The sequence below is a fragment of the Ambystoma mexicanum genome, chromosome 6p, assembly GCF_040938575.1.
Source record: "Ambystoma mexicanum isolate Mex_15411 chromosome 6p, UKY_AmexF1_1, whole genome shotgun sequence".
In the NCBI taxonomy this organism is placed as follows: domain Eukaryota; kingdom Metazoa; phylum Chordata; class Amphibia; order Caudata; family Ambystomatidae; genus Ambystoma; species Ambystoma mexicanum.
Window position 1 is genome coordinate 282,465,016 of NC_090935.1, and position 13,896 is coordinate 282,478,911.

A 13,896-nucleotide genomic window follows, 5' to 3' on the forward strand; every position below is an offset into this window, starting at 1 on the left:
TGCGTCAGGGACAGGCTAGTGCACCGGTGGATAGTCTTCCCAATTTTTGAAAAATAAGAAAAAGCTGTAATGATTAGGGAAAGATCGCTTGGAATTATGAGGCAAGGGCGTCACCCAGGAGCGCTGGTGAAATTGGTCCTCTCCCGTCGATGCAGAAAAGAGGACTGAGGTGCGGTGCGGATGGGTGGGCGGGGTTAAGGGAGCCTGCACTTCCAATGGCCAAGCCCCCGCGTTCCTACAAATTTAAAGGGAAAGTCTTTTTGTCTGGTGAAAAAGAGGTTATGTTCCCGTACCTTGCGAGGGGCGACTCATACAGTATGGAGGAAAGGGGACGGGACGTAGGAGTAAGAGTGCCATATCACCCCCAAACCAAAGGGGTGGTAGAACGTTTTGACAAGGTGTTGAAGAAAGCAATCAAATGGTTCGGGGCCAATGGTAAAGATTGCAAGGGAGCTGTAACAGATGCTGTTGTGGATCACAGATTCACCTCATTGCACCACTGGCATTTTCCCATTTGGGTTTAGCAGGGGCAGGAAAGGTACACCAAGTTGTTGCCTGCCTGGATGGGTAGAGCTCCTGTATCAAACAAATTGGGGAGTGTGGTGGAAAATATCAGGAAAGGCCAATTGAGGAACAAGTGCACACGTGATGGTGTTGGTGTGGGGAGGAGCAACATTCTTGCTGCTGTTGGGGATGTGGTAAGGGTAAAAGTACCCCGGCCCTCACGGATGGATGTAGTAGATGGTCAAAGCCAGACAAGTTGAGAGAAGTTTTCAAGCATCTAGTTAGATTGGAAGATGGCAGAGTGTGGAATATGGAAAGGGTGTTTTTTTGATGAGAAGAAAAAGAAAGGAGCACGAGACTGATGTGAGTGATCAGGATACAAGGTTAAGAGATTTTTCCTTACCTAGTTGTACAGCCGGAAACCTTTCAGTTCGAGGTCCTGGAGGTGCTATCAGAAGCCTAAGTACCTCAGAGAATACGTGTAGAAGAAGACCCTGAAGCTCTGCAAGATGGATGGTGAAGCTTTGTGAGAGAACAGTATATGCAATGTGCCTTGCGCCAAGGTGGCCATGCGGGTGGATAAAGGCCTCTCTGTCCCTATCATAAAGAGAGTTTCCCTGCCTACATAAACTGTTCTTGTGTCAAAAACATATCTGATCCTCACACTTTAAATGAAAAACCAACAGGTGTAAAGACAGATTTCTCTGATCTAGGTTTAGCCAAAAGTGATCAAACGTAAAGCAAATTGATAAATCCAACAAAAATGGTTTCTTCCAAGGAAAAGTCCTGGATCCATAGGGTAGTTCCCTTCCCCTGGAATATTTCACAAAGCATGAGAAAGTATATTTTTCCAAACAATGTTTCCTTAAGGAGGGCAAGAATGTCTCTTCCAGAAAAGTGTATCTTTTTAAACAACTGCTTGCAGGATGGCAAACATATCTCTTTTATGCAATTGTTCCTTCAAGGATAGCAAAAGTTTCTCTTCTACACAATATCATTCTAAGGATTACTTCCTGGTATACTCCCCTACCAGGAATTCTTAAGTAGATTATTTATATCCCCTGGTATACTCTCCTGCCAGGTATCTTTAAAAATGTATTTTTCTTTCACCCACTAAGTGGATACCCTGGTGCACTCCCAAACCAGGAATCCACTTCTGGGGTTTGCAGAACACCTGGTGTACTCTCCTGCCAGGTATCTTTCCCCTAAAAGGCTCAATGCCTGATCTATTTTTATCAGGAAATCTTTCAATGTTCTTTCATTTTACAAGTATAGCACAGTATAGACATCTCAAACACGGAGACTTATGTCTTCTAACTTCTTCACCAGTATTTATTTGATTATGGCAATGCTTGCGCCAACTTTTCCCATATCAACATCTCCTATATGGAGACCTGTGCAAATGTTGTCCTTCAGCTTCTTTATTAACATTCATCTGCTTGTGATAACAGGTGTTCCAACTTTCCCCATATTGACATCTGAGGCATAAGAATTTTTGCAAATTGTCTTTCTTCCCCGGTGCCTGCCGCGCTTCCCTGTGTCTCCCCCACACTCTGCAAAGAAATGCTGCCAAGCAGCAGCTTGAAAGCACCAGACTCCTTTAGCATGTTCTGTTCCCATGCATGTGCTTCCCACTAGTGGTCCTGCTGCCTGATTTGCCCAAGTTGTTTCTCTTCTTGCCGCCTCCTGATTGAAAGTGTAAACCATCTTTAAATGTCGTGCGCAGCTGATCTGCATTATAACTAGTCTGCGTGTTTAGCTTAGGGTTTCTTTCAATCCATACCAAGTACTCCTTCCTCGTCCTAGTAATTGAGGCATTATGGGGGTTGGAGTCCATAGTAATGTTGCTTAGAACAGAAATATCCGAGACAAAAGATGTTAAATGTGAGTTATGTGTTTTTGAGCAATTAATGGTTTTTTGATCAGAATGGGAGACTGCCATCAGCATTTTAGGTGTTCTAGCGCCGTCTTCAAAAGGAGGGGGGGGAGGAGGATACTGCGTCTCGCCTATAAGGTAGTCATCCCCTCCCACATGACTTGTCCTCATAATACCAGCTCCAGGGTCAGGCTCATGTTACGGCTACCGTCTCCTGGCCATGTGGGCGGAGCCCATCACCGGGGAATCAGCAATGACTAGGCATCAATGTTAAAGAAATCATAAGTGTTATTATGTGGCTATGGGATGGCTTCTGCAAAGTAACAAATGTCATGACACATTGCAGAGAGCACTATTGGCATCATTATGCATATGCTGCCTTAATGTGTTAAAGAATTATATGCAGACTGATACTAGAAAAAAACAGCTTAAAAATATGGGTGCTTTATTTCAAGACATCCAGCAGACTCATTTAAGCCTTCATTAGATCTACTGCAATATAAACAAGCGTTGGCAAATCCAACAGTTTGGAATTTTGTATAGGCATGGGATAGTATCTGCCAGGCAGTGCAGTAATGGTACTGCTTTGCTATAAGATGGCATCAGCTGGGAAATAGTGCCATTACATTTACATATGATAGCAGTGCCTCGCAAATGCCTAATACCTATACACAAGCCAAAATTGTTTGCTTTGTTAATGTTGTTTTAACAGGACTTTAGTCCAAGGAACACAGGTTAATTAAGCGGCTGAAAGCACACTTGGTTACGTCATTTTTATTACACCAGTAGATCAATTACAGCTGCAATTATGCCATTTACTCTTAGCAGGCTGCTTAAAAATAACATTGGCAGGCGAGGGGGTGCTGACCAATCAGGATGCTCAGAACGCGGGCTAAATTGTATGGTACAAGCTTGTGTTCCTAGCATCCTGGGTAGCCAACGCTCCCTTCCCTGCTCCTCCTCTTCCCTCACATCTTACCACACGTGTAGTTTCCTTTGCGAGTGCTAACGTATCTTTGATGCAAGACCCGGCACCTTGCAGTGCTGTCCCCGAAGTCCTTTTTCAATGTTGAGGACGTCAGTCCCTTACTTTGGCGGCTGGCCGTTACCGAAAGGGTTGGCCTGCAACCTTGGGTAATATTGCCTCAATAGTACTGCTTGGGAGTGTTAACAAAATCCCATGAGGATGCTTTTTGGAGGAAGATAGTGAGTGGGAATGTTGATAGGGATTAGCACGGCTAAGGGCAGCCAACGGATGGCCAAGTAACCAAATAACACCCACAAGCCGTGTTTCCCTCACGTCATCTCTTTCCTCGCGGCACTCCAGGGCAATAGTTTTGGCTTCCTAGTGCCACCAAATAGCAAAAAGCAAAAATCAAACTAGCTGAATTTGTATTTTCATTAATGACATTCGTGCTACTGATCTCAAAAATGATATCAAGGTCACAATAAAAGTGGATATGGCTAAAGGAAACAGATTGATGCATTTTATACAAAAACTATTATTCACATAGGATTAACAGTATATCCCGACCAGAAACCATCGTTGAATGATGCAGGACGTTGGATTCGCCAATCAATGTCTTACCTCCTGGATGACATTACGCAGGATCTGATGTTGCGCCATCATTACTTGCTGCAAGTGATAGATCTGCTCCTGGAGAGTGCAATGCTCCAATTTAAGGGCATCCCAGCTGAGAAATAGGAGTAAACAATGGCTTAGAAAATAGAGAAAGTCAGAAAGGAAAAGGTGACACTTAAAATGACTCTTTCCTTTGAAAGAATACACTTGCAAAACAAAGGTGAAATACACAGGAGATGTGGCGTACAAGGGAATGTCAGATAAGAACCATGGATTCCGAGGACAACGCCTGCAGCGAAATACATTTGACCGATTTACAAGCACAATGCATTTTTTAAGCTAAGAATAAAACAGTGCATTGTTTATTCACTTAACGAGATTGGGGCCCTCGTTAAAAGAATTAAGATAAAGTAATAAACTAGTTTAACGGAAATAGGTCATTTACACCCTCTGATATGCTACCTAAGCCGAAAAACGGCTAGGTGTCGACTATGTTAAAAAGATTAAATCAGAGAAAGGCAGAACAAATGTGCTATTAATCATATCAACCGAAGTAAGTGCATTATGAAAGTCTGAATGGCCAGGTATGTCAGTTACGCATGCACAGCAGTGGTCACGTGTTAGAATTGAAAAAAAATACATTAAGCGATCTTGGTTGTTTGCACAACGACAATGCAGTGCACAGGGTATGCACAAAAACACAGTCCATTTTAAAGCAGCTTTGCAAAGGGGGTTCAAAATATGGGGAAAGTATGGTTTGCACTGGTTCGGTGGTTTAGGTGTAAGGGAAGAGCGCTTATTTTTCACATTTTAGTTATGTAGACAGGAACACGTTTGAGGAAAACACAGGTTTGTCCAATCCCAATGACCTAACAAACTTATTTCTACATTTGTGATTTTTGCTGCTGGTTACAATGGGTGCTTTAGAGTGTTAGTCTTGGTATTTGTTCACCTAATTTAATATATCCTTTTGAATACACGCATATACACCTACCTAGCCATTACACAATAAGCTCGGTCCGTCAATAATCATTTTCAAAATATTGCCATGATGATGTACATCAGAATAAGAGGATTCATACGTTGTATATGGGAGTAGCTGAAATGATACAAGATGGGTACCAAGAATGCTACATTTACAACATTCGGCTCCTATGGTAATAATGTTGATGTACACTTTCACTCTTGTTGAGCATGGGTGGTTCATGTTGTTCACAGTGGGCAATCTATGGACATCATCCCGAAATATACTGCACAAATGATACACAGGACAGGTATATATCTTTCAAATCAGACTGATCTCTATTGAAGTTGGATTCTCAAGCAGAGGTGGAATAAACACCTTAAGGTTCAATGGAAAACCTACAACTAATTAGGAACATTCTGCAGTAAGGAACAAGTTACTTACCTGTTACTATTGTTCTCCAGCATGGGTCTGGCATGGATTCACATGCTCATGAATATTCCCCGTCAGGCTGGGAATCCTCGGTAAAAGAAAAAAAAGTTTCACTTTCAAAAGGTATTTCTCCTTTAAGCCAATCCATGTCCTCTGGGTCACAATGCCCCTTACAATGACAGTCCCCTCCTCTGGCAGCCATCTTCAGATTTGGTAAGCACGTAAAGTGGCAGTATGACCAAGAAAAGACACAGAGGGGTCATAGGGAGGGTTCGCATGTGAATCTATGCCAGACCCATGCTGGAGAACAATCGCTTGTTCCTTCTCCAGCATGGGGTCTGGCATTAATTCACATGCTCATGAATAACGAATACATAGCAGTACAACATTACACAACCACGGGAGGTGGAAGCTATTACACTTACCCTTGAACAGACTCACCTCAAGCAAACAGGTTGCGTAGCACTGCTTGGCCAACTTTGGGCTCCTCCCTGGAATCCCTGTTGACGCAGGAGAATGTCATGAAGGTGTGAGCGGACCTCCATGTAGCAGCCCTGCAGATGTCGAGCAGGGGCACACAAGACAGGAACGCCGTTGTTGCAGCGATCGCTCGGGTGGAGTGGGCTCTCGGACGTCCGGGCAGCGGTCAGTTAGCCAACCGATGATAGAACGTGATGCAGCCAGAGAGCCATCTTGAAATGGAAGTCTTGGATAAAGCCTTCCCATGGTTCACAGGACCAAATGTTACGAACAGCTGTAAAGTCTTCCAAAAACTCTTTGTACATGGGACGTAGAACTTCCGGGCACGAGCAACGTCCAGCAAATTAAAGGCCCTTTCTGCCGATTACGAAGGTTTTCGGGAAAAAAACCGGTAACACCAAAGGCTCGTCGAGGTGGAATTCCACAGAACCTTCGGCACAAAGGAGGGGTGCATACGTAGCACCACTCTTGATTAGTGGAAAGTCAGGTATGGATGATTGCAGGACAGAGCTTGGATCTTACCCATCCTCCAGGCAGAGGTGATGGCCAATACGAAAGTCGTCTTCCACGATAGGAATTTGAGTGGAGCTTGATGCAGTGGCTCAAATGGTGTCCCAATGAGCCACGTCAGAACCATGCTGAGTTCCCACACCAGAGCCTTCCCCAGTGGAAAAGATCTGAAAAGTCCTTTGAGAAACTCCTTGACAAGTCGATGGGATCACATAGATGATCTCCCTGTCTATCTGGTGTAGCGGGAGATGGCCGCCAGATGCACCTTGATGGAGGCATGCGCCAGTACGGCCTTGGCCAAATCTAGTATATATGTACTCGTTGTAGAGCGGGATCTTGTCAGCGAAGCTTCCGGACACCTGTATACAGCGAGTGTCCAGGAACTCCTGAAACGGACCCCCAAATAAATTGAGATGGGTGCAAAGGTTTCTTTGAGATTGAGATACTTAAGCCAAAGGGATTACGGAGAAGGAGCTTAAACAAGTGAGGACTTGTCCTGAAAGGGGTGAAGTAGGGGTAAGCAGAGAGATTGGCAAAGTGAAGACTGTCTAAAGGGGTGATGATGGAGGTACAGTGATTGCAATAGTGAAGCTACTTGTGTCCACAGGGTTAAGAAAGTGGTAGAAAAGAACACTTGGAGAGTGAAAACCAATATGTCCAGAAATGGCAAAGAAGGTGATTTTAAAGAAGATTTAAAATGCTTAAACCCAGAAGGGGATAAGGAGATTTTACATGGAAAGAAAGGAGACTAGGAAACCAGTCTAGAATGGTTGCAGAGGACCAGTTAGGTCGTAGCAGTGTGGGAGGAGGAATAAGGATCTGCTGTTTTATTAAGGGTGAGGGAGTTGATTTCAAGTTCAGTAAGGGGGAAGAGTAAGATCCTACAAGAGGTCTTTCAGTCCAGATCCTCATAGGATAACCCAACTGCTCTTGGAGGACGTGAAAGATGAATGAGAAGTTGAAACGTGGGTTTTAAAACAAACTCAACAGTGGGCTGAAATGGACTATGTAGGCTGGGAGGCCCAGTTCTGGATTTTGAAGTCTTGTTGTTCGGGACCCCAAAATGTTCACAGACAGATCGTGTGTTACCCATAACTATGCAAGAATGATCATTTTCTGACAGTTAATGATGAACACATATTCCCTTTTGAATTACGTATATTGATTGCTACAGTATAAAACAGTACTTCCGAAATATAATCACGTTATCTTTCTTGGTGTCCCACTCAGCTTCATGATATGATAGTTTATTTATATAGCACCTATACACATTGGCCCTCATTACGACCCTGGCGGAAAGTGACTGACCGGAGCGCCACAGCGTAAATAGCGTTTCCGCCATTGCATGAAGGAGCAAAGTGCGGCCCATTCCGACCCATCGGGCACGAGCACCACGCCACGGCGGAAGTGCAAAGTCCGCGATGGCGGAAATGACCCCAAAACGGGCCACACCGCCGCCGTACGGCACCCTAGGTGCTATACCGCCACCCCTCTTAGCGGTCACCGCAGTGTGCGCCTACCGGAAAGTACGGTGACCGGAAATATACGGAAACGGAAGTAAAAACATGGGCCCGGAACGGGAAACATCCCGCCGTACACCTATAAAACCACTAAAACCACACAACCACTAAAATCACTACCCTGAAACACACCCCAACCCGTCACCCACCCTAGCGAAACCAAGAAAAATGGGAAAAGTAGCGAAGAAAGCGTGCGACCGCAAGCGGCAGGTCCACTTCTCCCGTGAGGAACTCACCGTGCTAACAGAGACCCTCCAGGAGAATGCTGCCGTCGTCTTCTCCACGCAAATGACCAGAACGGCACTTGCAAACAAGAAGACCATATGGGCTCTGGTGGCACAGCGGGTAAGTGCGGTGGGGACCGCACCCCGCAGCAATGCCGCAAGCGATGGGACGACCTGCGGATACGCGTCCGCAGCATACTCTCTGCCAACCGCAACATTGCCACAGCCACCGGGGGAGGACCTGAATCACCCATCAAGTTGACCCCCTGGGAAGAAATCTGTGCCTCCACCATCGGAATGGAGAGCATAGAGGGAGTCGGAGGGATGGAGAAAGGAGTGCAGACATCCGAAGATTCAGGTAGGTGGGCCAGATAAAACAATGCCAAATCCACACAGTCCATCCATGTGAAGTACCATGCGTCCACATAGTGCAACAGAAACACATGTCCAGGAGAACGTCCACACACATCGGCCTGATAGCGCACGTTAAAACCCACAATAAATACATAAATAATTAAAAACCCCTAATACACGCACTACACGTGCAGCAGGCACACCCTAACTGCAGGCTGCCAAACAACTGCACCTTCACTCAACACACAAATTAAAGCACCTCCAAGGCCCCGACCCAAATCACCCTCAGGTACCACCCCAAAGCATGTGATACAATGCCATTCCAATTCCCACAGACCCATCAATAACCCTCGCCCTCCTTTACTCCACCACAGGGTCCGATCCAAACGACGAGCTACAGGACACCCCTACCAGCACACCTGCAAAGAGGGCCAAGACCAACGGCCAGAGACCCTCCACCTCAGCTGCACGCATCAAGACACGGCAGCAGCACAAATCAGGTGGCAGCACAGAGGAGGGAACATCAACAGGCACCCCAGCAACCAGCATGCCCACAACACCACCACCACAGGTCCCCCCAATGGATGCCACAGAAGGCACTGCCTCTGGTGGCAGCAGCACCATAGGTGACACCCCATTGATGGCAGCATGCTCGGACACAGAAAACGGGGATGTCGAAGTCAGATCCATCCATGACCTGTCCCAATCCCCCTGTCTGTCCCATCCCGTACAACATGAGGATACCACGCAGGGGCACCCACAAGACGACGACTGGCCATCCCCCACAAGCCCTGTGGCAAGGCAACATGAGGACAACAGCCCCTCTGTGACACCCCCGCAAATGGCCATGGCCCAGCAGAGGCAACAGTCCCTCGACCAGTTAATCGTACAACAGCAGCAACTGGCCACACTCCTCAAGGACCATGCCGATGGATGTGGGGGCACTAAGGCAGACATAGAAACATCAACTGAGACACTTAGGGCAGAAATGGAGAGAGGTACAGAGACGCTAAGGGCACAAATGGAGAGTAGCACCGAGAGCCTGAGAGTCCAAATGGAGAGTAGCACCGAGAGCCTGAGAGTCCAAATGGAGAGTAGCACCGAGAGCCTGAGAGTCCAAATGGAGAGAAGCACCGAGAGCCTGAGGGGGGAACTGCATGCGACGTCCAAAGACGTATGTGCTGAACTTGCCGCAGTGCGCCGTGTGCTCACTGAGCTCTCGCAAACCCTTAGGGACATGCATGGACGTGAGCAGGCAGACACATCATCCGTTGCAAGTTCCGTCCAGGGCAGCCCCCAACGTAGATCTGGAAGGAACCTGCGCTCCACAGGCAGGGGTGCCCCTGATACCCGCAGAGGGGGCTTGCAATAGCGACAGCCCACTGACAATGAGCATCTTTGGACACTGGTGTTCGGGGGGGAGGTAGGAGGGTGGAGGGGGTGTGTTGGGCTCACTTGGGTGGCGGGTCGATAGGGTGTTCAACATGACATCACATATGCCATAAAAAGTGCACGATCAACCAATGAGATGTGTGGACATTGATCTTTGTGTACTAGGCCATCATAGGCGTACAGTCCATATTGTGCATGTCCCAGACACACGCAGTGCCACGAGTCCCGTGTCCATGTATCAGCCACCAGGCGTGAGTGCTAGAAGCATACATCAATGAGATGCTGACGAATGTCACGGGCCTCCGGTGCCTCGCAGACTCCATGAGGTGCTGCCACATCCCCACCCTCATCATGACCATCATCAGGTGCTTGCAGTTCTGCGTCAGGGGGCATGGGCACATTTCTACGTACGCACATGTTGTGGAGCATGACACATGCCATGACCATCTTTGCAACCTTCTCATGGCGGTACAGGAGTGCCCCGCCAGACCTGCTGAGGCACCGGAAACGAGTCTTCAGTAGGCCGAATGCCTGTTCAATGACTACACGGGTACGTGAGTGGGCATGGTTGTAGTCCTCCTCATGCTGGTCCCGTGGGTTCCGGACTGGTGTGAGGAGCCATCTCTTCAGTGGATATCTAGCATCACCTGTATGTGGACGAGAAACGTATGATGTGGAATGCCATTGATACGTACGCACACCCCCCCCCCCTTCCTGCCAGGTCATTGCCAATTCACATACCCCACATAATCATGCATGTAATGAGACTCACCGAGTAGCCAGGATCTGTTCCCTGCGTGTCGCTCCATGTAGCGTGGTATTGTAGAGTTCCTCAAGACCATAGAATCATGGGTTGATCCAGGGAATCGGGCACAACAATGTGTAATGATCCTGTTGGAGTCACACACCATTTGTACATTCAGGGAATGAAATTGTTTTCGGTTGCGGTACTGGGCCTCCATGGCATGTGGGACGACCAATTCAACATGGGTGCAGTCGATGGCACCAATGCAACCCGGTATGCCGGCAAGTGCATGGAATCCCACTTTTGTGTTGGTAATTTCCTGCTCCGAGCGTGGTAGAGAGATGTAGTCGTCTGCGTGCTGCAGGAGGGCATCGAGCACTTGCAATAGTGTCCGTGAGAACAGTGGCTGAGAAATGCCATGCAACTGTCCGACTGTGTGCTGGTAGGTGCCTGTGGCCAGGAAGTGGAGTACAGACACCACCTTCAGTAGGGGTGGGATGGCGGTTGGGCTATCTATCATGCTGACAAGGTCAGCCTGTGTCATGTCCACAATGGCGGCTATGGTGTCCCGGTCCAGACGGTAGAGGGTGTGGATCTGCTCATCAGTGAGGTTGAACGGATGTGCTCGGAGGCGTGGGATTGCGGGCTGCCTGCGTGGTGGTAGTGGCTGTGCTGGTGGGCCTTGCTGGCCCTGCCTTGGCCTCCTCCTCCTCCTGCGTCTCCTCCGCGCGGCTGGTTGTAGTTGGTGTTCGTCTTCTTCTTGGAGTTGGAGCACTTGCAGTGCTATCAGGTCCCCCAGGGCCAACATCGCGAGTCCTGCCGGTAGCATTTCGGTGTGGTTGTGGGAGGAGACTGGCTGTGCAATTTATGTGTTTTCAGGCTGTATGGCCTCCACCTGTGGTGATTCATTCCACCTGTGCAAACTGCTCTCCCCTTTGGCCGAGCACGTCCCGCGCACAACGCTGCAATTCGGGGAATGGTATCTTGCTATTGCAATCATGTATTTGTACCCGATGGCCGTGTAAGATTGGTTGATATGTTCATTCTGCTGTGGTCCCATTGTTTCACATACTATCTGTGCAGTCGCGAACAGACTTGTGAAGGGTCAGTGGAACGTAGTACTCGAGTAACGGTGGGCCCTCATGCATCACTGTACCGAGTTGCAACGACGGGCGGGGCGTCCCATTTGTGGGTGAAGGCAGTTGCCATTTTCACACACAGCCGCACTCGATGGAATAATTAGTGATTTCAAACGGCCACAGATGCCTTTTCGACGTGATGTTGCAAATGAGGAATTCGAAGGGCGGCGCTTTCGGTTTCCAGCTAGCGGCGAGGAGATGCCCACAGGTCTGACTGCAAATATAACGTTCTATTGTTCAATGTCCTTGAGACAGGGCCCATGGCGAGGAAGCAATGATTGATATGAATAGTTTGGGATGCGCAATAGCTACGTGGGCGATGAGGCCGGCCGTTCACAAATACATGTTACTTCACAACACTGGAATTACGGGCTGGGGCACTGTGGATTTTGCAGGCTGCATAACGCACAGACTCAATGGATGTTTCTAATGTTATGTGAGTAATTATTCAGGCGTTTTGATCCCGGGATGAGGGAATGATGAATGGATGCATGGGCAGGTGATTTGATACAGAGTTTGCCATGTACAGGGCTTCTTGGGATCTATCCGCCTCCCCTACGCTATGTGATGCAGGGCTGCCATAGTGGGACCATCGTCTATCTGGCCTTGTTGAGCCCTCCCTGTCTCGACGCGCCCTCAGACACTTGTGTCCATGCACGTTAACATTCCCATCTGATGGATTCTGTTTTGACAGACGCATGCACAGGTACACTCGTTTGTGATGGTGTTTGCACCTCGATATAGATGGTTATGAGTCGCAAGTGGTTTTGGGGTGGTGATGATCCTTTGGAGTGGGCTAGCATGCATATGGCTGTGGATTTCGTGTGATCATTGAAGTGAGTTGTTTGAATGTAGTTCTGATGGCCATTCTGTTCTTTTTCTTTTCTTTTGGTTGACAGGTATCTCCTCCCCTTTTGCCACTGCCATCTGTATGCCACTCCTGCAGATGGGTTTTACTCCCGACACCTGCTGCTTCGTGTTAATCAGTGGAGCAGCATTACGATCTTATGGGACGATCGCCAATGGCCCACATGCCCTTACGCAGTACTGGTGGCTCGGAGCAACATTTCGGCCTTTCAGCTGGACTAGTGCCTCCCCATTGGGACGGCCCTGCGGTTCTGTGCGCTTCCATGTTGCCTTTTCGTACGTGAATGTGGCTCTGTGTACCATGGGGGAACAGGGCGACACACAAGTAGTGGCTGGTCATTTCTTGCGGATGCAGCCCACAATGGTGATTAGTGTTTTGGAGTTCATGGCCTGATGGCTGTATGGGCTTGGTGACTTTGATGTGCATTAAATTTCTATTCTGATTTGGCCCGTGTAGCGTTTTTCTTTGCAAGTGATGTGGCATATGCCTATTTGGGGGGCGATGTATTGTGAGGAGATCTGCATTGGGTTCCAGCTTCGGGGTTTAGTTGCGTGGTACTGTACTGGGCGCGTTTGCCTACTAAGCCCGTGAGGTCAGGGATGGGGGCTGCCTATATGACAGTTTGAATGTTGTCATGCTCAGGGGCGGGGGATTGGGTTTTGTGTAACAGATGCCAGTCAGCCAGGTGGACTGGTGGAATGATGTGATTCTTGCAATATTGCTGGTCACAGGTGCCTGTGTTTGCATGTGTTTCTTGGTGGGGGACTGTGGTCATGTCCATTGGGATGGCTTCTGTATTCGTGCCATCTGTGCCCTGCAGCTCCCATTGGCCCCTCTTATGTTTCTTTTGTTCGTTGCCATGCATGGGTGACTTGTACATTTCAATGGTTGCATTGTGACTTCATTGCACCTACGGGGAGTTGTACTTTGTGGGCAGGGAGCGGTGTACAGGCACTCAGTGGGGCCGTTTACGGTTGATTCGCGATGCCGTACTTCTCACCATGGCGGAATGGTACATTACGCCATGCCTGATGGCGTTAGGTACATGTCCGCTAGGGTCGGAATTGGCGTACCCTTGCGCCATGGTGGTGTTTGCGGTTTCGCATGGCGCGCGCGCGTGCTTGGTGCAGTTAGCGTTGGCGTTCACTACGGTGTCGCTAATGGCTTCGTACTTTGCGGTGACGGGTCATAGTCGCACCGAGCGCTATTCGATGGCGGTATTGCATTTCCGCCATCGTTTCCGATTTCCGCAAGGGTCGTAATGAGGGCCAATGTGTTTAAAAGCGCTTCAAGGCAAGGCAGGGAA

The 13,896-nt window shown here is 48.3% G+C and overlaps 1 protein-coding gene across 4 annotated transcripts in view; it reads right to left on the reverse strand.

Moving 5' to 3' along the window:
• Positions 1-13,896, reverse strand: part of CCDC68 (coiled-coil domain containing 68) — a 459,254-nt gene that overhangs the window by 123,988 nt on the left and 321,370 nt on the right. For all 4 annotated transcript variants that reach the window (XM_069627009.1, XM_069627008.1, XM_069627010.1 and 1 more), the window contains one exon: positions 3,969-4,074. In XM_069627009.1, coding sequence (XP_069483110.1) covers positions 3,969-4,074 — 106 coding nt within the window. The remainder of the gene's footprint in view (positions 1-3,968; positions 4,075-13,896) is intronic.